The sequence below is a fragment of the Hyalella azteca genome, unplaced genomic scaffold (assembly GCF_000764305.2).
Source record: "Hyalella azteca isolate HAZT.00-mixed unplaced genomic scaffold, Hazt_2.0.2 contig16279, whole genome shotgun sequence".
In the NCBI taxonomy this organism is placed as follows: Eukaryota; Metazoa; Arthropoda; class Malacostraca; order Amphipoda; family Hyalellidae; genus Hyalella; species Hyalella azteca.
The window spans coordinates 10576-38422 of NW_025946104.1; the positions used below are offsets into that span (position 1 = coordinate 10576).

The window sequence follows — 27847 nt, forward strand, 5'->3', positions numbered from 1 at the left end:
TTATTAACTTGACCTTCAATATGCTTAGAAAATTTCAACTCATTGTCGATATTAACTCCTAAATCCTTTTCCGTTGTCGACTTCGACATCATCACTCTGTCGTTGCAACCGTGTCTTCTCATACTGTAATCTTGCTGTTCATTATTCTTGCCAAGATGGATAACTTTACATTTGTCAGCGTTAAAACGCAGCTGCCACTTATCAGCCCAGTCAACCAGCCTGTTAAGATCACCTTGCAACTGTACTTTTTGTGACGTATTCTTCACTGTATTATAAATTTTTGTGTCGTCAGCATACATCGAGCAAACGCTAGACACAGCTTCTGACAGATCGTTTATAAACACAACGAATAGAATAGGCCAACAGATTCCATTATCTTGCAAACGACACTTGTCAAACTGACAGGGCGATAGTTGCCCGGGCAGCTTTTGTCACCTTTTTTGAACAATGGTGTCACTTGAGCTTCTTTCCAGTCAGCCGGCAGAGTTCCTTCGTTCAAAGTTTTTCGAAGAAGTGACGTCAGAGGGCCGGCTAGGACAGTTGCTAACTCTTTGAGTAATCTGGGGTGGAAGCCGTCTGGTCCACATGACTTGTTTGGATTTACAGCCATAAGGCGCTTGAGAACCTCTTCTTCTTGTATTTCAAAGCTTGTTAATTTAGAGCCGACTGGGCGCTCCTCTATAGCTGGAATACTGTTCAAGTCCTCTTCAGTGCATATCTTGCACTGAAATGGGCAGCATATCTTGCACCACAGAAATTTGCAGCATATCTTTCACCACAGAAATGTGAGCATATTTTGCAACACAGAAATGTGCAGAATATCTTGACTCACCATCGGCACAGTCTTCCTCGTGGCTCGAATCCTGACAGTCGCTTTGGCCGTCACAGCGGTAGCGAGTCTTAATGCAGTTGCCATTCATGCACTCAAACTGACTGATAGTGCAGACCCTGCCAGCTGAAATAAACTCGTACAGTAGATAAATATACATCATATGTCGATGCACTGCATTCCCGACAATGTATTTCAACGCCATTTTCGAATCAGAATCTAATTTATCCTAGAGATTTTTTTTATACCCGTCTCAAAACACTTAAATAAATTTAGGTGTATCAGCATTCAATTTCATGGCGTGATGAAATATATTGAAAATTGAGGGTTAAAAATTGTAAACGTTAAGTCACTGCCACACCAAGGAAATAACTAATTAAGATAAAATCAAAATATTCGTGAGCAATCATTGTGCTCGTGATTACACAATATGCATAGCAAGGATTATATAGTTTCTTTTAATTTGTTTATTTCCTCCTATATTTTAGAATCAATATAACGGCACTAAATACGGGGACAATAAGAAAAAACAGTAAAGTGAGACTTACGAAGAATGCAGTCAAGTTCGTCGCTGCCATCACGTCACTGCCATTAATTGTGCAGTTCTGGCCAGCTGTCGGACAATGAGTTTTTAAATTATTTACAAGCTTCTTATTATTCATTTATTCTATTGTAAAATTTCCTAGGTTAGTTATAGAGTTAGTAATATGGAAAGAAGGAGGGAAAGGTAAAATTGAACATTGGAATAACATTAAAAGCTGAAACTTTTCAGAATTTGAATTGTATTAAAAGTTAAAAACTTCAAGCTCGTTCAAAGTTAAAAATGGGTTTGAACGGATAGCTCGTTATAAGATTACCCTGGATAAATAATTTAATAAATAACTGAAAAGACAATTTGATAATGGGAATATCAGATATTTGGGATTTGATACAACTATTCCGGGAATCTAATCGAAATGTTAACCTGCTTCTTAAACAGATTTAACGTGTTACCTGCACAACCTGTTAACTTGTTAACACAATTATTTTATATACAAGCTTGGTATTTCTTGTTGATCAGGGCCTATACTTTCAAAAAAAGTTGAAAGATCATAAGTTCATCTCCCAATCAATGACGGCCTTTCAAGCAAAATCAACCAATCATAGACAAGAAAATAGAGCGTAAGTCCTTACGTTCACTTAGCGAGTTTTGAAAGTATGGCCCCTGCAGTATAGAAGCATCGTGTATACGCTTGCCGATCAGCAGTATAAAAGCATCGCATATAAGGCTAAATAAGCTACTCGGATAAGTTCGTTTCAGAATCGTACTTTTGAAATTAATTAATATCAATAGTTCTACGACAGACTCCGAAGAAAATGTATAATCAAGTATCTTAAGACTGAGCCTTATACTAAAGTATGCTTTTAATATGAAATTGAAAACAAAACGAATTAAAAATAATTATTTTCGCGCGTTAGATACAATCATTTCGTAATAGTACGATGATTTAAAATGATAATGCTATTCCGCCATTTCTTCAAATCGGATTGGACCGCTGGCTAAGTTATGTAAAGTTAAACGTTACTAATACCTTCTCGTGTTTTCCAACACATTGTAGAATAAATTCATAACCAGTATAGCCAGAAAGACAAGAAATCGTTGCTGTAAACTTACGTCCAATACACTCGAGTTCATCGCTGCCATCGTGGCAGTCGTCGTCGTTGTCACACCTGAAGTGACCAGGAATGCAGCGGCCGTTGGCGCACACGAACTGGCCGTTATTGCACGGCTCTGTGCATGGAAACTCGGTGATGAAATAGGCTTGTGATTGCACTGCCCATAATTCTTATAAATTTTGAATAATTGCAAATAATCGATTTTATTGGTGTCAAAAAATTTCCCTCTATTTTATCAGGGGCGAATCAACATTGCCTGCATAAAAATGGGGAAATACAACATTATTGACTCTTTGAGAATATACTGGCAGGTATTTTGACATAATATTTATACTGGAACTCACTATTTGCATTAATGAATTATTCGCCAACGATTTCATCAGACAGTGCTGAAGATATCACATGACTTCGTTACATATAGAGCATTTAAAAGAATATAGTGAAAAATCATGCTTTTAAGTTGTTTTCAACTGGTTAGATTATAATGAAAAGCATGGCGATTACAAAAACTGGTTCATGTGATAAAAAGGCAGGATTTCTTTCATTTTATGATCGTCAATTACACGACACCCATATCTCCAATGAATATAATATGCACGCAATGAATAAAAAGAAGAATGAGATGAAATTGTATAGCTTTTCTTATGTGAAAGAACATTCGAGGAAACGGTCCGACTCCCGGAAATATAAATCGCAGCAAAACCTTCTTCGTGTACACGGTTTCGTATGGCATCTCGTGTTGGTAGTAAGTAAATGAGGGAAAAGTAAGAACTCAGCTTCAATGAATTCGATTAATTATGTGAGATTTGAGATGGATTTCATTCAAAATGATTGCAATTACGTAAAAATCTCTCCGGTGCCATCGGTAGGATTAGCACTTGCGACCGTACAGAGCAGAACTGCCATCAAGAGCTGAAGCCACCCGCCGAAACGACAAAACTTTGGGTAAAATAAAAGCCATCTTTTATTTTATGGCTTTAAATAATTTTAAATAAATTTTCGATGAATTTATTCGGGATCTTGAAGTAGCACTTCGAAAGTAGCACTTTAAGTGGCTGCTCTTGTTCCTAGAGCTCACGTCATCGGTTATGGTTCAATCATTGTAGATCCTCTTATACGGACGGTTATAAATCCTGCTATCCTGGATCCCGCGAACTACGGTTAAGCTGATCAATCACGGTAACGCTGTATATGGCTGAATATAATGCTCATTAAAAAATGTCCTTCTATGGCTAGATATTACATGGATAAAATTTCGCCAGGCTCTCGTTTAAAAATATAAAAACATTGTTGCGTCCTCTAAATTAAACTACTGTACTCCAATTTAATAATTAAATGCATATCGATGATTCTATCCGTTCCTAGACAACTTGCAATGCCTTCCTATTCTCCAAAATGAATAATTTTCACGTTTCGGTATTCGGTCCACCGCAGCTATTTATAACCGTCCAATTGTCAAACTCCGAAGACGAGGATCAACAATGATTGAACCGTAACCGATGACGTGAGCTCTAGGAACAAGAGCAGCCACTTAAAGTGCTACTTTCGAAGTGCTACTTCAAGATCCCGAATAAATTCATCGAAAATTTATTTAAATTTATTTAAAGCCATCTTTATCTTTTGATACTGTGGTAATGAGAGAACAATAGAAATTCGTTCCTTGAAAACAATATATCTAATATAATGAATAAACGGGACTAATGTAGCATTAGGCTAAAGTGAAGCAAAGGTGTGCGTGAGGGTCGTTCTGACAAACATTCATTAAGCGTGACGTAGAAAACGAAACATTAATGCAGCCCTGCGTGTGATGGGTGTCCAAAGTTTATTTATTCAATCCAGAATAAAATCTCACATATCATATGATATTATTTAGAAAAAACTTCTTTACATTATTGCATTTTTAATGTGTTCGTATTCATGTAATGTAGTAAATATTTTCCGAAAGTCAATGCTAAACAAGCGTTGATTCAAATCTGTTTAAATTGGTATTAACAACATCTTTAGAATTTTTTTTCTCCCTCATTATTAGTACTTTATCACTACTAAAATCAGAATAAATGTATTTTGAATATCTATTATCGATCGTATTATATGATTGTGGTCGTCTGACGCTGTAAATGTATAGACGGCGTTCGGGTATCCCAGAGACCTGTCAGATAAAAAATTGCTCTGCAGTGAATTATATTGTTCACCGTGAATTCTTAAACATTGAGAAATGTGAAGAGGGAGCCGTATGAAAATTATGAATGTGAATTTGCCATTTGTAGGTATAATTTTTATTCATATGTGGGCTGGATCGGCTCTTTGTGCAATTAATACTGCTTTTGTTTGAAATTATCAAAAAGATTTTGGGGTTTCGGGTTGTGGGAGAAAGGGTTCACAAATCCCAGGGAACTTTCAGTCGTTGGTAGCACTCGGTCCTCTTTCCAAAGTTGTGAAGTGGCATCACTCATGCAAACCATAATTACTGAGTAGAATCATAAGCACATATTTTCTTTATCGACTTTCAAAGTTTATTATTCTTTGCATTCTTTTCATGGAATTAAACATATTAGAGATCACTTTTATTTTGTATTAAAATATAAATTTTTAAATCCTGTAAAATGAAGCTATGAGGATTGTAAATTTTGCTGTCTATATCACATAAACAAAGCTTATTAGGAAAATTCTTTTCTGCTCAAATTAGGAGAATTTTGATTCTGGTGGCATCGGTAATTGAATTCTCCCAGACAGCTGCTGCATTCGCTGCTGCCAACACTAATAACTGCTGCTGGAGTGGACTTTCGCGGTCACCCTTCATAAATTTTGAGGTAGAAAGGGTCAAATTCATATTCATTTTTTTTATGGAACTCAATGTTGGTCATTATTATTTTGGTATCGCCTTTTTGAACAATTTCCAATTTGATTCTCAACTATTATGTTGAAAAATCTTTCGACATCAATCGAATATGCTATATGCAGCTTGTCAAGTATTGAAAATATTAGTTCGCCAAAATGTTGTTCGTTACAACTATGCCAAAAATATGTCAGTCTTTGCACTTCTATATCATATCAGCAATGCTCATTAACTGCTTCAACTTAGCTCATCAACAGCTTCAATTTAACTCATTAGAGTGACATATGACAAGAAAGTATTGTGATCAACTCAAACTGAGAACATGAATACATTTATCGCATGATAGAAAAAATGACTTATGTCTCGTGTATTTTACAAAACTTTCTTCTCTATAGTCTTGTCTTGCCACAAACACATTTAGTCAAATTCACGTTTTCCTCGTTTCTTTGAATACATTTTTTTTGAAATCATTAGGGAATATTAATTTGTGCGACAAACTAATATGATTTTTGTGCTCAAATGTAGACATTCAACAAACCATGTCTCGCAAAGTATATAAGGATTATTTTTATATCTACTGGTCCATGCACAACTGAAGCGTTTAATTAGATGAAGATAATGCGGCTATAGTAATCAATTAAACAATAAACAATAGAAGTCGAAAAATTTTAAGTCTATTGATGATGTTTACATAATTTTTACAGATAAATATGCGAGTTCAAACTGAGAATCGTCACCATTGGATTTGTTGCGGTAAAACCTTCAGTTTCCCAACAACAAGTTTTGATTTTAAAATTATTTCATCAGCAATTTTTGTCATTTTTCCGCCTTTCCTAATTCATCAGCGATACAATGACTGAACTTGCTTAACTGTTATTATAGCTGCTAATTCAGGTGAACGAAAGCTCACGTGAATTACTTGATAGAGAACGTAGGAAGGCCAACCTGGTTTGGTTTGGGATTCCCGAAAGTACCGCATGTGATGCGAAGGACCGAGTGATGGATGACTTAGCACTTGTTGAAGAATGTTGCAGCAAGGTACTCAGCACACCGATTGCTGTTACATCGTGCAAGAGGCTACGCTCGAAGGATTCTGCTGCCAACACCTGCAGACCTCAGTTGGTGACTGTAAAGGATTCTGCTCAGGTCTGGAGCGTGCTGAAAACAGCGAGAAAGCTTGGAGAATCCGCTGATTACAAGTCAGTTTTTGTAAAGAAAGATTCCACCCCTTTAGAGAGGGCGGTTTTTCGCAAGAAATGGCATGAGATAATCGGACGGAAAGGCACGGAAAATCAGGTCAATCACATCCAAGCTGTCAAGACAACACCGGCTGCTCACGGTCGGTCAGAGGAGATGGAGGACAAGTAATTAGTAGAAATGATGTCCTTAGATCAAGGCCTGTAAATAATATAGGAAGCAACCGCATACATCAAAGTGTAAGTGCACAAAAAATTTTAAAATGTTTTTACACGTACTCGGATTCCGTTTTGGACAAAAAAATAATGAACTGTTAACCGTGATCGCAAACGAGTGTATAGACATTATTTGTATTACAGAAACACTCCCTAAAAATCACGGGGGGAAAATTGTACCTGTTGAATTTCAGCTGCCAGGTTTTGATTGTTTTCATAACTTAAATAAAGAGCAGTGCAGTAGAGGTGTAGCTCTGTGGGTTAAAACCTCTTATGGGGGCCCCGCAAGTTAAGTTATCTGCAGAGCATCAATCAGCTAGAGAATCAGTGAGGTGCGAAATAACTCTAAGAGGTAATGATAGCCTCCTCATGGGGGTCATTTATAGATCACCTATTAGATCACCTATATTGTTATCAGCTCCTCTGATAACAATAAAGTACTAAACAGCCTTTTACCGAGCATGTCATTCAGCAGGTCGCATACGTTGATCGTTGGTGACTTTAACCATCCAGAAATAAATAGACTGGGCAGATGAATCTTCTCCAAGAGATGGTAATCATCCAGCATCCCTGTTCTTGGAGTCTGTGCGAGACTCATTTTTAATCCAGAACATCACCAAGCCAACATATTTTAGGATAAACAGACCCCAAATATTCTAGATCTTGTGTTTACTAGTGAAGAATCAATGATAGATGAGCTTCGCCACGAGGCTCCGTTGGGCAAAAGCCACCACCAATCATTGTTTTTCAGTATTAAGTGCTGTGCAGAAAAGACTCTTCGGAAACGTGAACGTTTGAACTTGCGAAAGGCGACTATGATAAACTCCGTGAAGCAGTGAATGCGGCGAATATCTCGGACTGTATTAAGGACACGAATGTGGCTGATTCATGGTCATTTCTCAAATACACTGTTATGTCTGCAGTAGATGCCTGTGTACCTAAAATTACACTTGGAAGAGTCAAAAAGTCTCAATGGATGTACAGTACAGTTAAAGCTCAGCTAAAGACCAAGAAAGAAGCCTACAAGCCTTATTTACGAACTCGCAGCGATTCTGATTATAACCTGTATGCAACAGCTCGAAATCAAGCTAAAAAAAGTCTGTCGCACTGCAGTGAAAAACTTCGAAACAAATATTGCTAAAAATGCAAAAAAGAATCCGAAAGCCTTCTTTTTGTACGCTAGTTCGAAGTGTAGGACAAGGGACGGTTTATCTGATTTGAAAGTAGACCAACGAAAGATTTCATCTGATGAGGGCAAGGCTAACGTTCTTAATAAGTTCTTTAGCAGGTGTTCACAGATGAGGACTTGAACAGTATTCCAGATATTGAGGAGCGCCCAACCGGTTCGAAGTTAACAGGTTTTGAAATACACGAAGAAGAGGTTCTCAAGCGCCTGGAAGCTCTAAATCCCAATAAGTCATGTGGACCAAACGGCTTCCATCCCAGATTGCTCAAAGAATTAGCAACCGTTCTGGCCGGCCCATATTGACAGTATTCTTTCAAAAAACCTAACATGTTCAGACTTGAAATGCCTAGCACCATATCGAACCCGGTGGAAATCTAGTATCAATCAAACTATCGTCAGTCCTGAAAAGATCCGATCAAATGACACGATTTTAGATCCTCTGTGAACAACGCACGAAAAGTAAAAGGATCGGCGACAGGCAATATCAGGCCTACACTTCAGCGCCGACATCACTATGTTATGTTATGTAATGGAGTGAGTTAGGAGTGGTCATGTGGAAAAAAGGAAGCACTGACACCACGGCTGCCAATCTTCACTCCACGTTCTACAAAAATTCAAATCACGGTCACAAAAATCACTCACTGTCACAAGACTTTACTCATTACCGCAACTAGGTTTTACTAGGTTTTGGAGGTTAAACTCGTATGGCTACTGAAGAAGTAGAACACAGATATTGCGGAGTTACGAAATAAAGTTAAGGGCTACTTGATATTGATGCTTAAAGCATCAATGTCTTCGTCAGGTTTCTGGGATTAAGAGGTTATTCCTAAGAAATATTTAACCCAGAGAGTTCTGAGTGATCATACAAGGTGAAATAAAAACTTATTCAATGTGGGATGTTTATTTAGGAATTTATGCAGGGATGTTTGTTAATTTGCAACAAAATTCTCAAAATTCAGGTGTTATATGATAATTTGAAGAAATAAGTCATTATTTTCAATTGCATTATCGATATTTTCAAATGAAAATGCCCATCTGATTGAAATTGTTAGAAAAATAAATGAACAGAAATTTGACGAAATCGGCCGATACGACTTTTTGAGAGAAATTAATTTGATTTTGAGCGGAATAAAATCTTTTCTTAGTCAATATAATTTTTAACTTTAAACAGGCAAAGCAATGCGTACGTATATTATTAAATTTTATGTTTAATCGACAGTGGAAAACAAATTTTGGGAGATAAGAACCCTGTATATTGTGAAAAAATGGCAAATGTGGTCAACGGTAGCGGCTGAGCTTCTCAGTTGAAATAAGCGGCTTCCTACTGCCCGGAAGAAAGCTAAAAACGCAAGTGATTTTGCAGAAAAGATTCGATTCCAAGGTGAATGAAAGCAAGACAAAGTTCGATCCTCATAGAGCAGTGGTTCCCAAAGTGGGCGATATCGCCCCCCTAGTGGCGGTGGAAAGATTTTGGGGGGCGATAAGGAAGAAGAGGTCGGTATGGGGGCGATATGGGGGGCGGCTGTCCAAAGTCAATGTCAGAAGTTCGAACATTTGTTAGACGATTTGTACACAACACGTGCAGCACATGACTCACAGCGATGGTTTTTGCTGTTTTTTTTTAACCTAGCTCTCCTGGGTTTACGTCTCGGACAAATTAACGGCCGGACTCGCGGCCGGTCTCACGGCCAATTTTCAAATTCAATCATCAAGGAATATCTCTCAAACTAATGAACTTAACTCGATGAAACTTGGTACACGTATTCATTAGGACCTAACGGTAATGTTTTGCTCGTGAAAATTGTTTGAATTTTGCCATCATTCGTTTTTGCCATAGTTATATGCCAATACGGGCCAAAATTCACAGTGATCAAGTAATTTCTTCCAAACTACTGAGCAGATTCGAACGAAATTTTGAATTTACAGTCCTAACTAAAAATTTTTCGATTGTGCCTTCGTTCGCGAGTTTTTTTTTNAGTCTTTCTACGTCATTCGTCTTCGTAAATTAATCGTCATTCTACAACGTCTTACTCTCGCTCTTCACTCTTCTAATATTAATTTGATTTTGTATCTATTGCTAAAGATAAACGGAGGGAAAACAAAAGCAATTTATGCAGCGATGTTTTATAACATATTGTCTAATTCATTTGATAATACAAGAAAAGTCTCCAAATTCAGGCGTTATATGATAATATGACGAACTAAGTCATTACTCTCATTTGCATTATCGATATTTTTAAATGAAAATGTCTATCTGATTGAAATTATTAGAAAAATACATGAACAGAAATTTAAAGAAATTAGCCGATTTGACTTTTTGAGTGAAATTAATTTGATTTTATGAGAAATATAATCTTTCCCTAGTCACCATAATTTTCAACGTTATGTGGGCAAAACAATACGTATTTTTCATATTAATAAATTTCATGTTTAATCGATAATGAGAAACAAAATTATGGAGATAAGAAGCCTGTAAATTGTGAAAAAATTGCCAAATGTGGTCAACGGTTGTGGCTGAGCTTCTTACTTGAAATAAGTGGCTTCCTACTGCCCGGAATAAAGCAAAAACGCAAGTGATTTTGCAGAGAATATTCAAGTCCAAGGTGAATAAAATTAAGACGAAGTTAGATCCTCATAGAGCGTTCCAGTGCGTCGGTAATCTGCGTAGTTCATCAGGGGTCGTGATGGTCGTTAGAGCGGCGGAGCCTCGCACAGCGCGCGCTTGCGATCGCGGCAGTCGACGGTGAGGCTTATGTAGGCCGACGACAGCGAATCCAGGAACCCGCAGCGCTCCTCGGTCGGGCGTAACGTTGCCATCAAAGCAGATGGCTGGAAAAATTATACTTTGTTTACTTAGAAGGTCAATAAGTCTTCTTTCTTGGACGATTCGAGGGAATTAATTAATTGTAGCCGAGATCACGAGCTTTTTAGAACGAAATAATGGAATTCAACTTTCTCGTGTTTGGAACTGATTGTGAAATATGAGGAGTAATTCGTTTTTTGCATCTAATATATTTTTCATTCCATGTGTAGTAACATTAGCCTTATGAAGTTGAGCGAGTTTGATGTCATTCACGTGTGGTTCGACACGACCGGTCGCCCAACGCCACTGCAGCTCCTCCGAGTCCGGGACGTCGGTGCTTTTCTCCGCGGAGATGCCAACCCACAGCGGCGGGAAGACGTTCGTGGCAGATCCTGAGAATGAGGAATCATTGAAATTTTAAGACAAGAAATAGAAAAAAAGCTATGGTATCAGCTTGAAGCAGGCCCAGGAACGCAGCAGACGAAACGTAATAGCTAGCTTGTTTTCACAGAGGGTCGTGTCCACATGGACTGGTCTTCCAGGCAGCATTGTAGTTGCTCCCTCCTTAAACGCCTTCAAAAATATGCTTAACAAATTCTAGGCGAACCGACCGGGCCTCTTAATTCGACCCTGAGAGCTACCACTAGCAAGTCCAATTTTCTGCATTCTTGTCATCTTTCTTCTTGCGTCATCTACCATACATGCAACCAAATGAAGTATAAATAGCCTAGAAGCACCCAAGGCGGGTGGAAAGGCTTAAATACCTACTACACCAAAACCATCATGTACCAAGCATAATATCCCCTTTATAATTTACCACTGGAAGTATCTGCTTTATCATGGCATGATGTTCAGGCTACAAGATATTTACGGCTTCAAAACTGAATAAGGATCTACTCGTAACAACTCGATGAAATACTAAGGATATCATCGATAATACTCATTCCTTACAGTTACCTTTTGTACTTAGCTGTCAAAGCTGTAGAGCAGTTTGTGTAAAAATCGCATTTCGAATTTTATAATTAAATTGGAACGATATCCATGTTGCAACAAAAATGAGTGCCAACTGTCGACACTTTAAGTTACAACGTGAAAGGCCATTGAAACATGTACGATTTTTTTATCGCATACCAAGAATTTTGTCAATCAAGTCGACAAAACACGTTGCACACCACGAATCTTAATAAGGAACATATTGAATCTTCGCGACGAATTGCAAGGAGGGATTTACCAACCAAATTACATTAGACGAAAGTATGAATGAGTCTACATGAGACCCGATGGTAATGACCCTAACATATGGATTAGCCTGTACACGAGACTTGTTGGTAGTGAACCCTCAGGGTTTTCAAGGTCTTGCTGGAGTTGCACGACTCACCAGGCCGGGTGAGGAATCGCAGCACGAAGATGAGCTCGTCCACGTCGGCGAAGGTGACGAGGTGACCAGTTCTGGATCTGCAAGTGTCCTCAGCAGAGCGCCATGTCTGCTCCTCGCTCAGATACATCAAGCACTTGTCCGCCACTCGCTCGAAATTACGAGGACATGAAGTGTCATCGGCTACAAACAAATATTGTCTACAACAATTTGCACAAAAGTTTCAAGATATATTTCAATTGATTTCTGAAATTATTATTCTGAGTATTGAATCTCAATCTCACTGCCATGAGGAAAATAGTCCGAATAGCACTGATTTGCCATTTGGACTTAATATGATTTTCAAACAAGCGACGTATTTCAGTCATTTCATGTCATAGCTGGCTAAAAATTTGATAGAGTTTATGTTATCTGTTAATGATGCTCATGTAAAATATATCTGACTTGACTCTCGATGATGGGAAAGCTTTAGAGAACTCTGCAGTAAGGCGGAAACGATTAATTATATTCCAGAGACGATTAATTATATTTCAGACTAAAATGGTTTTATTCCTTCATTTTGGCCACGAATTAATCAAACAGTGACTCAATTATTGTGAGCAGTTGACTCAAGGTTTATTCGTTGCATATAATGAATTGTTATGTAAAAGCGATGCATCGAACTGGAGCTATAGTCACTTATCATGATTTATGCATGAATATTAAATACCATATGAAGAACCAGTCCATTATTTGCTACAAATTAGACAGTACGAGTTCCAACTATCCATGTTTTTAAAAGCTTGGCGAAGAATGAAAAGGTCGTTATGTAGATACCTGCGGGAAACTAACAATCCTGTGAATTAGGTTCACAGCTTGGTATTTCAATTTATTTCAATCGAACGAGATTGTTTTAAAAAATTCATGAATACACTACAATTGATTTTTTCAAAGCCCGTTCACAACACTGACAGCTCCGTTGCCCGCTCGATTCGTTACAGTCGTCGCCGTCGCATTCAGAAGTTTCTGTGATGCTGATGCATCTCCCGTTTGAACAGGAATATAGGTTGCTGCTACTGTCTGTGCCTTACGGTAAAAAATTAATCAGAGTAACTAAATGCTCAAAAATCATTGTCTTGTTTAAAACGGGAGATGCATAAAACCCCCTTGTGGGGGTTATGTTAGGATTATTCGTGCAACATGAAACGCCAATACCTGGAGACATGAGATCCTTATTAATAAGATTCATCGTGAACATTTATTTTTAAATATTATTCTTAATTCCCAAATAAGATTAATTACTCATGATAATATGATAATAATTGAAACAATGTAGCACACTGAGGAGCAAACGACAAACCAAATTTGTTTCAAGGAATCAACGAATTCATCTGATGAGGCTTTTCTTTTCAGTTGAATTTTAGATGGAAAATGGAAACGCATATTGTGACAATGTTAAGAGTTGGTGAGACATGCCATTAAAGCTAAAGAAAACATGGACGTCGAGTCTAAATATTGGAATTCTGTTGAAGTGTTTCAACCAGAAGAGAGCAACACTCGTAAGATTCTAACAAAAGGTTTAATAAAATCATACAACATCAAAGTTTTGTTGTTCTAATAGACCAATCATATTCAGAAAATTTTCTAACGTACTTGCGTTGGATGACGATGCCCCGGACAGTCGCGCTCGTCGCTGCCGTCGCCGCAGTCGTTATCTCCGTCACATCGATACGTCCTTCTGATGCAACGGCCGGTGTTCTCGCACTTGAACTGTTCCGAGGAACACGCGCCTGCATCGGAGGAATTGAAACAAAAAATTATTGCATTGCTGCTTGTGAGTCTTTGTATGCGGTAATGAGAAGCAAAAATTGGCGACTTGCACGTAAGGGTGGAGTGTAATTTTTGTTTTTTCATCGGACGAAAAATCTCGAGACGCTGAGGTTTGGGTATTTGCGCAGGGGAAAAAGTTCAGGCAGCATCTACTTGTGTGTTAAATAGTATATTATTCTTATTAATTAAAACGAGAACCTTTAAGAGTTAAAAATTTACAGATATACGTACATGACGATCTAACGTCTCAACAATTTTAATTTTCAGCTCTATCCCAGAGCTGAATTTTTCGTTTTTTCTGCTGAAAGTACCGCCATATAGCAGCCATTTCATGTCGATTCATGCCGACGCAACCTGCTACCCTTGTGGGCGCATCTACTATTGTACCAAAAACAGTTCTGAAAGTTTTTTTCTTAAATGCATTCTTATTCTACCGCCCAAACCATGTTCTGAATAAACCAGTTTGATGACATTGGACCGAACATCATACCATAGATTTCTGAGGTTCACAGTCAAACACGCTATATCGAAGTGCAAGTGTCAGCGAAATAAAAATTTTTAGCGTGATTTATAAAATCAGTCTTTGTTTCGGGAAATTCAAAGCGCGACGCGAGGTCGGAAGTAATTATATAATTAGGTAAAAATTTTGCCCCCAATTAAATAGGTGAACCCAATTAAATAGGTAGCGTAAATCTCATGCTTTCTTGCGTCAATCACACACATTTGGCGCCAATCATACACATTTTAACATAGTGATCTCGGCGCTGAAGTGTAGGCCTGATGTGGCCTGTCGCCGATTCTTTTTCTTTTCGTGCCTTGTTCACAGAAGATCTAAAATCGTGCCATTTGACCGGATCTTTTCATGACTGACGATAGTTTGAAATAGCTGCTAGACTTCCACCGAGTTCGATAAGGTGCTAGGCATTTCAAATCTGAACATATATTTTTCCATAGCTTTATCTAGTCTGTTCTTGAACGCGTTCATACTTGGAGCGCCAACGATATCATTGGGGAGGCTGTTGCACATGTCGGTGATTCGAAGCGAGAAGAAATTTTGTCGCGTGGAGAAGTTGCAGCGCCGTTTTTTTAGCTTATAGCCGTGGCCCCTGGTGTTGGTTCTTGTTTCAAATTCTAGTAATCCTTCGGGGACCTTGTATAGACCATGAGTATACTTGTATACTTCAATGAGGTCCCCGCGCAGACGTCGATAACTGCATGAGGCTTGGAAGCTTCATAATCTTCAATCTTTCTTCATAGGACTTGGCCTTCAAGCCTGGAATTATCCTTGTTGCACGTCTTTGAACATTCTCTAATAAATTTCTGTCCTTTTAAAATCTCGGTGACCACACAACGTTTCCAAACTCTAGATTCGGGCGCGCGACAGCAACAAACAACTGCTTCATCGCTTCTGCATCTAGGAACTCGTATGAGCGTCTGATTAGTCCAAGAAGTTTGTTGGATGTGTTAGCTTGCGTTTCAACATGCTTAGAAAATTTCAGCTCCTTGTCGACATAAACTCCCAGATCTTTTTCCACACTAGACTTTTCAATCATTACTCTCTCGTTGCAGCCATGTCTTCTCATACTGTAATCTTGCTGCTCATTGTTCTTCCCGAGGTGAAGTACTTTACACTTGTCAGCATTAAACCGCAGCTGCCACGTTTTTTTGGCATCAATCACACATTTTAGTGTCAATCACACACATTTTGGCATCCTTCACAGACATTTTGGCGTCAATCACACACATTTCGGCATCAATCACACATCATATTGTGTCAATCACAATTATTTGGCGTCAAACACTCCCATTTTGGCGTCAATCACACGCCTTCTTGCATCAATCTTACAGATTTTGGCGTCCATCACACACATTTTGGCGTCAATTACACGCCTTTCGGCGTCAATCACACACCTTTTCGCGTCAATCACACACATTTTGGCGTCAATCACACCTTGTGGCGTCAATCGAGTTTCGGTTCGATGAAAATTCCCTATTTGCTCCACTCTTTAAGATTGGCATTTCACACCCACAAATCGGTCGCAATGGGATTTTGAATGCGATGAGAACTCCTAGCTAGTAAGATTTGAAACAATGCCGGGAACACCTATAGCTTGACACGACTGTGACGCGGAAGGCGCAAAGAGACACACAATATACAGAAATTATATGAGAACAAGGTAAAATCTGCTAATTAATATACTGGCCACCACGATTTTCATCATTCGATCACTATTTATATTACAAACTGAAAGGTCATTTTTGTAAAGAAAAATGATAGCAACATTTGCCGTAGATGTTTACTATCAACATAATTGCATAATAATAATGAATAACAGGATTAAAACATTACCTAATCAACAACAATTACAACTTGAGATGCCCCAGTTGAAACTAATTCGTGTACAGGTGCGACCATTACTTGCACCATCAAAAAACCTTATGTTTGTTCCCGTATTTGCGATTCGGGCTCAGTAATCAATATAATTTATACGTGAGAGATCTCATTCTATCATTTTATCTCCCTCGATCACAAGCTAAGTAATCACTGAGGCTTTTAATCTCCCTCGTTGAGCCGTATTGCGAAATGAGCTGTTCTACTTTTATCGTGACTGCTGAGAATAAAAAAGTAAGGAAGATTTTGGGATAAGTCGATAACCAAGGATTTCGTTCAGGGCGAGAGAATTACTACTGCTACCAAGCGAACTGCCCTAATTTCTTCCTTTGGAAAAAAATTCTCAGGCTTCTAAGAATAATGATGCTTAATTTTTATGCATCAAATTCTTTCGCTCATATGTGATCGTTTGTTAAATTTCTGTGAATATTATGATTAATTGGAATTCTATACATCCACGTCACTCACAGTGCCGTTCATCGCTCCAGTCGCCGCAATCGTTGTCGCCGTCGCATTCGTAGCGTCCTGTGATGCAGTTGCCGTTTACGCAGGAGTATTGGTCGCTGTTACAGCCTACATCACGTAGAAATTAATTAAAGATACAAGATGAATGCTGGTACATTAAAATTTTCGCTAGTATAACAATGTTCAGAATAGGTTACCATCACAATAAAGCTAAAGAAATCATAAGAGTCGTGTAAAAATTTTGGGATTCTGTTTGAAGTGATTCGACCAGAAGAGAGAAACTCCGCCACAAGATTAGAAACTCAAATTTGAGTGAATTGCATCTCAAATGTATCAATCAATTCATTCTAAAAAGTTATATATGATCCTACAGCATCAGAGTTGTTCTAATAGACCAATCTTATTCAAAAAGTTTTCTAACGTACTGGAGTTGGATGACGATGACCCAGAACAGTCGCGCTCGTCGCTGCCGTCGCCGCAGTCGTTATCTCCGTCACATCGATACGCCCTTCTAATGCAACGGCCGGTGTCGCGTCGCGCGAGTTAAACTATTGGAGTTTAGGGTTTACAGCGCTCTGCCTTCTCTCAGAACCAGAACCATCCGCCCAGCTCTACTTCCGCTCGCCAGCGTGCAGCATGCGGCGTCTCATTTTAGTGGTGACGAAACTCCTGCGTTAGCATAAGATGTGTAGCTAATTCATTGCCTAGAAATCCAGTTCATTCTTTGTCCATATCAAGTCTTTGTTTCACTGTGTCTTGTGTTAGTGCTTGTTTGATCTTGATAAACCTGGTAATGCATTGTGAAATGCAATAGTAGCTTTTTTGATTTTTCTTTGTTTTACTTATTGTCGGCCATTATCGTGTAACCGAATCTCCATCTTCTTTCTGTCCAGACGTGCGTAAATTTGATGTTGTTTCAATGTAACAGTCAATTGTTAGCGACCAATCGAACTGATGAATAGGATCGACGTGCCACATCTCGTAAGTGTAATGCTTGTCTTTGTTTTCTAAGCTACTGCTGTCATGATTGCATTATTTAGGCATAGATGAAATATTTAGATTGTTGCCAGCCTAAATTTAGGAATATTCTTTTTTGCAAGTTTCAGTACCTATCCATCGATTATGCATAACGAATTTCGTGGTATTTGTTAACTTTCAGTGCGATTAAAAGTTCATGTTGTTTTTTCGAGTATTACATCTGCTCTATTATGTGCAGATTTACGGTCGAACTTTCCGGCAGTAAACCTGGAGTATCAAGAGTGTCTTACTTACTGTCCTTGGGTTCACCGTTACTTGGCTGAAAAGAGAAGATTTAGGTAGCCTCGAATTCAGTCCAAGACAGTAAATGAGATCTGCATCTTCTATAGGAATATTCTTTTTTGCAAGTTTCAGTACCTATCCATCGATTATGTATAACGAATTTCTTGGTATTTGTTAACTTTCAGTGCGATTAAAAGTTATGTTGTTTTTTCGAGTATTACATCTGCTCTATTATGCGCAGATTTGCGGTCGAACTTTCCGGCAGTAAACCTGGAGTATCAAGAATGTCTTACTTACTGTCCTTGGGTTCACCGTTACTTGGCTGAAAAGAGAAGATTTAGGTAGCCTCGAATTCAGTCCAAGACAGCCGGTGTTCTCGCACTTGAAATATTCAGAGAAACACTCGCCTGTAACGAATTAAAATCAAAACTTTCGTGATGATGCAATCAAAAACTTGTTTCCGGTAGTGAGGAACAAATTAATGGTGAAGAGTAAAACGTTGTTACCCTCAACGGCGAAACTGGAGAGTGACTTAGGATAAAAATTTAACAGATTTTCAGGTTTCAATCGTTCATGCGGCATCTTCTTACATTGCAAAAAACTCGAACTTTTCATAATACCAAAAAATGAGAGTTGAACTCTATGTAATTGTTACCCTGCTAAAGTGCCAAAGTCGCAAAAAAAATTTAGTTTTTTTAGTTGCACTGAGACCCTCAGACAGTCGTAGAATTTTTCACACTTCACCAGTAACAAGAGAAATACCAAATTTCTCATAGTTCAACGTATCTAAAATATTACTGTGCAGCTTTTTGCATATTTTATGGCCTAAACTACGCAGAACTACGCATAGTTATGAAGGTAGAGTTCCACTTATATCTACGTGGCTCCTGACGCTACGTAAACTGCGCTTATATGCGCTTTAGGAAAAAAAAATTCGGGGCTCAAACACCTTTCTCCTTCAAACTTTTTCCTACCACCAATAATTTCAATCACACGTGGTCTTTTGTTATATTTGAATGTGTCTATTAGTATTATGCCTGTTTGGGATTATGGACATTCACGACATTCACGTCACTCACAGTGCCGTTCATCGCTCCAGTCGCCGCAATCGTTGTCGCCGTCGCATTCGTGGCTTGCTATGATGCATCTCCCGTTTGCACAGGAATATTTTGCGCTGCTGCAACCTGTATCATATAGACAATTATTTAATGTATAAGATGATTTGGGACATAATGGTGCAGTTACATCAAAATTTTCGCTAGTATACCGAAGAGTTGGTGAACCGTGCCAAAAAAACTGAAAAAAACATACACCCGTTCGAAGCCTTAGGCTTATGTTTAAAGTGATTCGACCCAAAGAGAAATAACACTGCCTTAATATTGTTAACTCAAACATAAACTAAAAGCTTTTCATAATGTATTGATTTCATCACGTAATTCTGAAAATATTCGAATAATATGCATCCAAGCCTATCCGTTGATCATACCATATGACCTAAGTAGCTTAAGCACAACATTTAACAAAACATATTTAAATCTAATATTCTACACCATAAGATTTGTTATATCAATAGCACGATCTTAATAAGAAAGTTCTCTAACGTACTTGCGTTGGATGACGATGACCCCGGACAGTCGCGCTCGTCGCTGCCGTCGCCGCAGTCGTTATCTCCGTCACATCGATACGCCCTTCTAATGCAACGGCCGGTGTTCTCGCACTTGAACTGTTCCGAGGAACACGCGCCTAACACACAACTTATCATTAAAATAACGAGTCTAAAAGAGTTACTAATTAAAAAACAGAACAATGTTTAGCATATTACACTTGAAGGATTTTGTTTTATTATTGAATTAAGGTTACCAAAAATATGTTACGGACATTTTCCAACTTTTTGCATTTGCTGGCATCGGAACTGTTTCATACCTTCTTCAAGACCCCGCTATTGAAAAACTATTTATTCGTGCAACGCTATTTATTGTTTAGAATAAAATATTACCATAATATGTGGTGTAAATATTGCACATTCACAACATTCACAGTGCCGTTCATCGCTTCAGTCATTACAATCGTTGTCGCCGTCGCATTCGTAGCTTCCTCTGATGCATCTCCCGTTTGCACAGGAGTATTGGTCGTTGCTGCAGTCTGAATTATTAAACGGATGAGTTAGATATCAAAAATTCATTCAATTATCTTTATATTAGTTATCTTGAAATTTGATACAAAAATATCAACATGTCATTAAAAAAAAAGATTTATAAAACGATGAAAATTTCTAAAAAAAACAGTGAATAATAATAGTATGGTAGCTGATATTATGGTTTTAATTTGATTTAAAAACTTGATCATCGAAAAGAGAAAGGGGACAGGCAGTTAGTGAGGTGCTTTCACGGACGGTTGCGAACGAGTGAAACATATTACAATCGCTAGGAGAGGACAGGCAGCAAGCCGTAGAAGTTGTTAAAGTGAGATTGATACGTTATGGAAGCATCTAAAAAAATGTTCAATACGTTTTCAATTATCGGTTATATTTTTTGAAAACTGAATATATGTTGGAAGATAAGACCCGCAACCAGATTGCAAGTCTAAATCAAACTGTTAAAATGTCTTATAACGGTCCTAGTTACTCCTCTAACATGAACCAATTTGCGACAGGTAAGCCATATCAGACCCAAATAGGCACCTATCAAATTCAGTTTAACATGAAGGAGAGATATCAGCCAGCACTGATATCTTCTTTCTTTCCGATCCGTGTTAGGAACATTTCAAGAAGCAAAATTTACCATTATTCTCCTATTCGTGGCTCTCGTTTTTGCGAATAAAAATCACATATAAACCAAGTAATGCTGCTTAGTTAGACCAATACCTAAGAATCACCTGCAGAAGCTGAGTTAATCATTAGGTCATCATTTGCACCTCAACTCTTTCTAATTTGTTAAAACCTATGTGATTCTCCCATCATATCGAATGCAGCCCAACGACTGCTGATCTGGAAAGTTGGTCTCACTTCCTTCAGGAGACGGAGTAGATACACTGCAGTTGCGCTCATCACTCATGTCACCGCAGTCGTTGTCGCCATCGCATCGGAAACGTTCAGGCATGCATCTCGCGTTGTCGCATTTCATGTAGCTATCTCGACATGAACCTGTGTGCATAATATTCTCCTTCGTTAGCAATTCATTCATTCAGACCTGCAAAATTTCGATGAACATGGGTCCAATACGCTCCAAAAATGGTACATTTGATAAAGTTTCGTTAGGTTCATATAAAGTTTGATAAATGTCTCAGATGATATAATTCAACAGAGGATATAATTCACGACGCAACATACGTAAGGACATAGAACGTAACGGGTTAGGCCTTGATAATTTATGGTTATTTATTTCGTTTCTGTGCTTCACTCCCTCTGTGAAATTGTCTTCCGTCTTCTTGCAATTTTATTACCACAAAAGATACTGATTATTCAGTTACAGAGTGAAATTTGAAACGTTAGTGTATTTGATCAGATGATGCAAGATATTCAAAATTCAGAGTTATCCGACAATCTTATCATATATATCAATTATTTTTCTATAATTATGAAATGCGATTGTATAAACTGTGTCATACACGAACAAAGAGTACAAAAATGCAGGATCTACCAGCAGGATTGAAAGTGAATAATGATATGTATAATTGTGCATCGCTAGAACAGGGAAAGTTATAAAACTAGATCGATTTCATTGAGGCAATTGTGCAATTTATTGCAATTTATTCAGTGAGTAAAAGCCTTAGTTATCTTGAAAAGTCCTATTTACAGGAGAAGGCCTTAATTATTCAATGGTTCTAATGCCAAAACTTACATTCACTTTCATCAGATCCATCACGACAGTCAACAGTCTCATCACAGACTTGCAATGTGGTGATGCAGGTGGAATCGTTCCGGCACAAGAAGCCCTGGCAAAGCTCTGATGAAACACAGAAATAGACAACATTTTCACAATCAGATATGACTCGATGTTTTGAAGAAGATTTATTTTAAATTGCTTAATTCAATTAAATTGCTTAATTGCTCAAAATCTTAATTCACTATTTTCAGTCACAATAAATACAGGCCTTTGAGCGTTGATTACAGTTGTTACCGAAATCTCGAGTACCAGTTTTCATCGCCACAGTGTACGTACGTCATCACTATGTTCATGATGATTCTCATCAATAAATACCTTGGGTACAATCTCGCTCATCACTGGCGTCATAGCAGTCAGGGCCTCCATCACACCGGAGGATGGCAGGCAGACATTCCCTGCCGTTGAGGCGCGCGAACTGAGAGTCGGGGCACTGTCCTGCAGTTCCAGTGACATCTTAGTGACATGTTTCAAGTGGCATGATCTTCCTATATAGGGCAAAATTTAAATACAGTTAAGCGTTTCTGCAGATTAATCACAATAATTAGTCCTAAAATTAAATTTAGAGTTCTTAATAAATTTGATAAGTTATATCAGAACTTATGATCAGGATATCTTAAAAGTTATTAAACATTTATATTAATAGAGGATACAATGAAATCAGAATGCCTTACTTTTATTAGGCTAGAATCAAGTAGTAACTGGTGGCATTGTCGTAATTTAAGTACTGCTGCATTAATTGTCTTTATTGTTAATAAAATATAAAAGTACTAAGTTCAGGAATACAAATCTAATCTAGAAAAAATATATTATTAAAATTACTACCAAGTAAAACGTAGGGCCGCTCAAAAAAACTGTGATTTCCAATTATTTTAAAGTTAATTACACGAAAATTTTCTCACTTTTTAATATTAAAATTGCTCGATCATCAAAAGTCATTAGTTTATTAGTTCAAATATAATAGAGTACTTTTCATCACCTGCCTGTCTGGCTTTTCTGATGACATTGAATTTCTCAATTTAATATTTTAACTTCAGCAACCGCGCTTCAACCTTACATTCCCTCATCATGAAATATTGCAATATAAACTCTGATATAATGAACAGAACTGCTTTTATAGCAACAAAACCCCCGGTATAATAAATAACACCACTAAAACAGTCCTAAAGCCCCGGGTATAATCAGTTCAAATATAATCCTTTACACTGTAGGATCTCTGATCTGTCGCTCGCAGGACGTGGCTGAGAGAGGTGCTTGGTGTGGCTCTCGACTTGCCTGGTTTCTGAGCTCCTACACCTGTTGTTGTACACCTGTTGTTGTACACCTGTTGTTGTACACCTGTTGTTGTACACCTGTTGTTGTGCACCTGTTGTACACCTGTTGTACACCTCTTGTTGTACACCTCTTGTTGTACACCTGTTGTACACCTGTTGTACACCTCTTGTTGTACACCTGTTGTACACCTGTTGTACACCTGTTGTACACCTCTTGTTGTGCACCTGTTGTTGTACACCTGTTGTTGTTGTACACCTGTTGTTGTTGTACACCTGTTGTTGCGCCAGCAATTGCAAAACGAGAGTTGCTTTAAGCTCTGCGTCACTATAGTGCTGTGAATTTTTAGATTTTATTAAAATTTATCATATGATGTCGTTGTTTAGCTTTATGGGGCAAAATTGTAATTAATGCTTATTTTTGATTTTTTTATTCAGGGTTATAAAGGCAAGTTACCCATGCTTGCTCTCATACGTCAAAAATAATTCCTGAATTCTCCATTTTTTGAATATGAATAGGTACTCCATCATAGGTACTCCATAGGTACTCCATAGGTACTCCATAGGTACTCCATAGGTACTCCATAGGTACTCCATAGGTACTCCATAGGTACAGTTTTTGAAAACGAATAGGTACTCCATCAGTCGTACAGGCAGCCGATGAGAAGATGATAATAATATGAGGTTTTATCTCATATTATCGCAGGTATACGACATTTTGCTCTTTCTCTAGACTTGTCCTATTTCTCCTCAGGAGTTAAAAGATTTGTGAAAGAAAGATTTTCACTTTGCTCTGTCGGGAAAATTTTTCGTTTGATTGACTGACTCTACGGACTTAACAGAATATTTAAATTTCAGTAATAAGTTTCGACTTGTTCAGTAATGTATTTTTGCAACTTAGAAATGAAATCATATAAGAATTGAACATTAAATCCTGTTTCTTCATATTTCCACTCGTGTAGGATGCTTATAATAAATTAGCGCGGGTCTCGATCATTTGCATCTTTTGCTAAGCAATTTTCTATCTGAGGTATATCATGCCGATATAGTATCGATAATATTTGTAATATTTCACGACCCCCGCGACCACCCCTCGGCTCACTGGGCGGTCACCGTCCCTGCGTTTACCATCGCTCGAGGAAGACCCAAGTCAGCCCTTGTCCACGACAGCGGTGCAGGCTACCACTTACGCCAGCCTGTCCTCTTCACATTTAAGAGAATCTAGATCCCACTCCCTTTCCCCATCCTCACCATGTGCACTCTTGCCATTATCGTCATCTCCACGTCACTCTCTATCCGTTCATTTTTCATCACCGCGCACTTCTGTTACGTCCTTGCCTTCAACTTCTCATCCTTCAACTTCATTGCATTCGACCCCAAGCCTAATGCCCCACATGCCCCACCTACCAAAACCTAAAACTCCCACGTCACCTAACCCATCTTCTCCAGGAGCTGCAGCTGCTCCTAATCCTCCTCCTCCATCCCCTGTAGTTCGCCTCCAAGAATTTTTTCGAAGATGAGAAGGATTCTTTAATAGCTATTTTTCAACGTTTGTATGCGCGTCTTTCAGAGAGGTTAGGGAGGAAAAATCAACCACGAACAACACGACTGACCACTGAGCAACACGCGAGAAGCGTCTACGGGGTTTGGACCGAAAAAGAAAAGAAACTCTTTTCTTTTTCTTTTTTTTTTGGAAAAAAAGAAAAGATCTGCAAGCGTCCAGAAGCCGACTCTCATTAATGTCAAGAAGAATTGGAGGTTCATTAGAAGAAGGACGAACCTTGCTTGCAGAAGAAAGTGGATATTCATCTCCAAACATGTCTTCGCAGCCAACACCAACTGCCAACAGGAAACTTATAACTCCTGCTTTCAGGAGATCGTTCGAGTTATGTCCATATCGACATCCCTCTCACGCCAGGATGAGTCTTCCTTGCGAGCCTTTGAAAGGTAATGTGGATGGCAGATATTCTGCTCAAGCATCGGAAAAGAGATCCCGTCTCATTCGAGAAAGAAGAGTTAGTCAAGAAGACGAGCCTTGTTTCAAGTTTGAGCCTGGACGAAGGAGGCTTAGTAAACACGGTTCTTGGAGCAAAAAAGGGAGCACCGGTGAGGAGAGCGGATTTGAAGAAGAAGAACCTGTGGAGATTCGAGTTCCACCTTGTGTGATCGAAGAAAGACGCGATTCTGGATCTTCGGGTCCAATTCAGCCGGATAATTCAGATCATTTGTCCGAATGGACAATTCCGTGGGATAAGTTACGATTTGGGAATGTCTTAAGAGGTAGCAAGTTTTGTCGTGCTACGACAAAAATTTACAGGTTAGTGATTATGCATCTTCTATGAGTTTGATCTGGATTTGCGTTCACTGAATTTTCACCGACTGAAATAAGAAGCTTTCATAGAAATTGCCGTTAGTTATCAGAAATGGTCTTTGAATTATTAAATTTAGGGAAATTAGAAAGTTAAACTTTAAATTAAGTTTTCCATACTTCTTCAATTGAAGAAAGAGATAACTTCTCGCCTTACCTTTTAATTTGGGATTAGACTGCCAAGGGCAGTCGTTAGTACAGCGAACGTGTCCTTAGTTGCATTTCTTCCTTTCTTACTCCATTATCATCCCCATCGCATGCCTTGCACTTCTTTGTTAGCCCAGTTTATCCCTTTAATTATCAATATAAAATACTAATTTACATTAACCGCATGCTATTAAGATTTATTTACGACCAGGGCTAATATCTTTTAAATTAACTCCAAAGTCAACTTCCTTTATCTGGCAACAGCCTCATAAGTGGATTATTCATTAAAGGTAAAAATTCATTATTAAATTCACCTTTGCATTATTCATTTTTTGCCAGTTTGATTATATGAATTTCTTTATTTATCATAGTCGACTGTTGTTCAATTATATTTAATTAATCTTTTGTCTCAGAACAACCCGGGGCGACGTCGCTCAGTTTACGTGCGTCCCAGCACGTATTTACGCGATTCTGCTACTGCCGCCATCTCCAGAACTTTTTGATTATCTGAACTTGCAAGACCAAACCTATCAAAACCTTGTCCGCTCCATTCAACCACCTTCAAGAGAATTAGTTAACCGGAACTTTCTTTATTTAATACAATTTGGGAATTTCAAATCTTGCATTATTCAACATTATTACCCATATGTCGCCACTCGAATGATACTGCACATAATTTATCGCTCGCCATTGAAAAGTTATTAATTATTCAAATTCAGTTTTGAATATAACATAGATCGTTTCTGTTGAAAAGCCGGCGACACAAAGGCTGTACCGTCTGAGTAGCATTGACGTTACATTGTTTATTGCAGAGGTCGGTGGCACGGCGACGTGATGATACACACATTCGACGGTGATGATAGCGCCGCTCGTCAACAGTTCGACCGCCTGGTGACGGTGTTGGCGCTGATACGTCACGAGAACGTCGAGCTGTTCATGGGAGCTTGCGTCAAGCCACCCCAGCTCGCGGTGGTCACAGGACCCAGGCGCGGCGTGTCGCTCTACCATCACAGTCTCACGAGACCTCCGTCGCCTTACTCCTCTAGAATAGCCGTTGCTAAACAGGCTAGTGAATTACTATCGAGGAGAAATTGTCTTTGAATATTTTGTTCAGCAATTTAGTTCTTTAAAAAAACCCTAATATATTTGGTTTTCTGATCAAGCAACACAGCACTTTGTCTACGCGGTTAAATGCTATTATCTCGCCAGATGTTTAGCCATAGCATACAGTATTTCATGAACTAAGTCAGTTATACCGCGGTTAGCTTGGTGTAGGACTTAACATCAAGTTAAAATTGACTGCCTTCTTAATAGCTTTAACTAAATTCATCATAGTTGGCAGTTAATTTCTTTAACTTTCGTGTATTTGAGTTGGGCGAGGACATTTCAATTCTATAAGCAAAATAGGACAGTAAAAAGCGTGACTAATATATTTTGTATCTCTAAGCTGTAGCAACAGTACAATTTCGTTTAATGGTTCTGCTTGTAGTAATGCTGAATTCTTGAATATTAAAATCATCTTAATTGTTTTAGTCATTTTTCTTAGGTGTGAATATAACCCATTTTATCAATAGCCGTTAAATACTTATAAAGACAAAATCTCAAAATAATTTTTTATCAATAATTTTCTGTAGTGGATTATAACAGCAATAACTAAAATATTGAATGTCATTCCAGGTTTCTCAGGCCATGTCTTACCTTCACTCCCGAGATATCGTTCACGGTCATCTAAATTCCCGCAATGTCTTCCTCGAAGCTAAAATTAAGTTAAGTGTTTTTGACCACAGTATGGTTGAAGAGGACGTCACGCCTGGGCCTGCCAGGATACCTCGTCACCTCCTCAACTATCTTCCCCCTGAGATTAGTGAAGCCTAATACGTCTAGGGCCGTATTATAAAAATTTACGCGTAGAGGTCTAAGTGGACGTAGCAGTCTAACTACCCGTAGCTGCTTAGGTACACGTGGCACCCAACCTAAAGAAAAGGCCAAAGTCCTCATTGGGGTCTGAGTACCCGTTGCGGTTAGGTATACGTAGCGCGCTAAGTACATACAGCGGTCTTAGTACACGTAGCGGTCTAAGTACACGTAGCGGTCAATTTACCACCTGTGATTGGTGGTTTAAGTTTGAATAGCCGTCTCTAATTGGCTGGTGCAGTT

The 27847-nt window shown here is 38.5% G+C and overlaps 3 protein-coding genes and 3 long non-coding RNA genes across 6 annotated transcripts in view; 2 read left to right on the forward strand and 4 right to left on the reverse strand.

Annotated features, from left to right (window-relative positions):
* Positions 1–3059, reverse strand: part of LOC108670751 (very low-density lipoprotein receptor-like) — a 5726-nt gene extending 2667 nt beyond the window's left edge. The window contains exons 1-3 of the mRNA XM_018158246.2: positions 3056–3059; positions 2484–2600; positions 833–955 (exon numbers count right to left, since the gene is read on the reverse strand). Coding sequence (XP_018013735.1) covers positions 833–955; positions 2484–2600; positions 3056–3059 — 244 coding nt within the window. The remainder of the gene's footprint in view (positions 1–832; positions 956–2483; positions 2601–3055) is intronic.
* An 8006-nt stretch (positions 3060–11065) lies between these two features.
* Positions 11066–13745, reverse strand: LOC108670752. The gene is made up of 3 exons (XR_001930752.2): positions 13730–13745; positions 12101–12280; positions 11066–11114 (listed from the first exon to the last, which is right to left on the reverse strand). It is a non-coding gene; the product is annotated as an uncharacterized LOC108670752 (long non-coding RNA).
* A 17-nt stretch (positions 13746–13762) lies between these two features.
* On the reverse strand, positions 13763–17262 carry LOC108670753. The gene is made up of 3 exons (XR_001930753.2): positions 17189–17262; positions 16767–16871; positions 13763–13866 (listed from the first exon to the last, which is right to left on the reverse strand). It is a non-coding gene; the product is annotated as an uncharacterized LOC108670753 (long non-coding RNA).
* A 42-nt stretch (positions 17263–17304) lies between these two features.
* On the forward strand, positions 17305–18022 carry LOC125179274. The gene is made up of 2 exons (XR_007157210.1): positions 17305–17744; positions 17980–18022. It is a non-coding gene; the product is annotated as an uncharacterized LOC125179274 (long non-coding RNA).
* Positions 18023–19638: 1616 nt separating this feature from the next.
* On the reverse strand, positions 19639–23636 carry LOC125179275 (very low-density lipoprotein receptor-like). The gene is made up of 6 exons (XM_047884842.1): positions 23633–23636; positions 22223–22342; positions 21863–21967; positions 21028–21165; positions 20061–20165; positions 19639–19766 (listed from the first exon to the last, which is right to left on the reverse strand). The coding sequence occupies exons 1-5, from the start codon at positions 23634–23636 to the stop codon at positions 20077–20079; spliced, it is 456 nt and encodes a 151-aa protein (XP_047740798.1). The 3' UTR covers positions 19639–19766; positions 20061–20076.
* A 1267-nt stretch (positions 23637–24903) lies between these two features.
* Positions 24904–27565, forward strand: LOC125179276 (kinase suppressor of Ras 1-like). The gene is made up of 3 exons (XM_047884843.1): positions 24904–25492; positions 26503–26755; positions 27368–27565. Exons 1-3 carry the CDS (start codon positions 24915–24917, stop codon positions 27563–27565), a joined length of 1029 nt encoding a protein of 342 aa, XP_047740799.1. The 5' UTR covers positions 24904–24914.
* Positions 27566–27847: the final 282 nt, after the last annotated feature.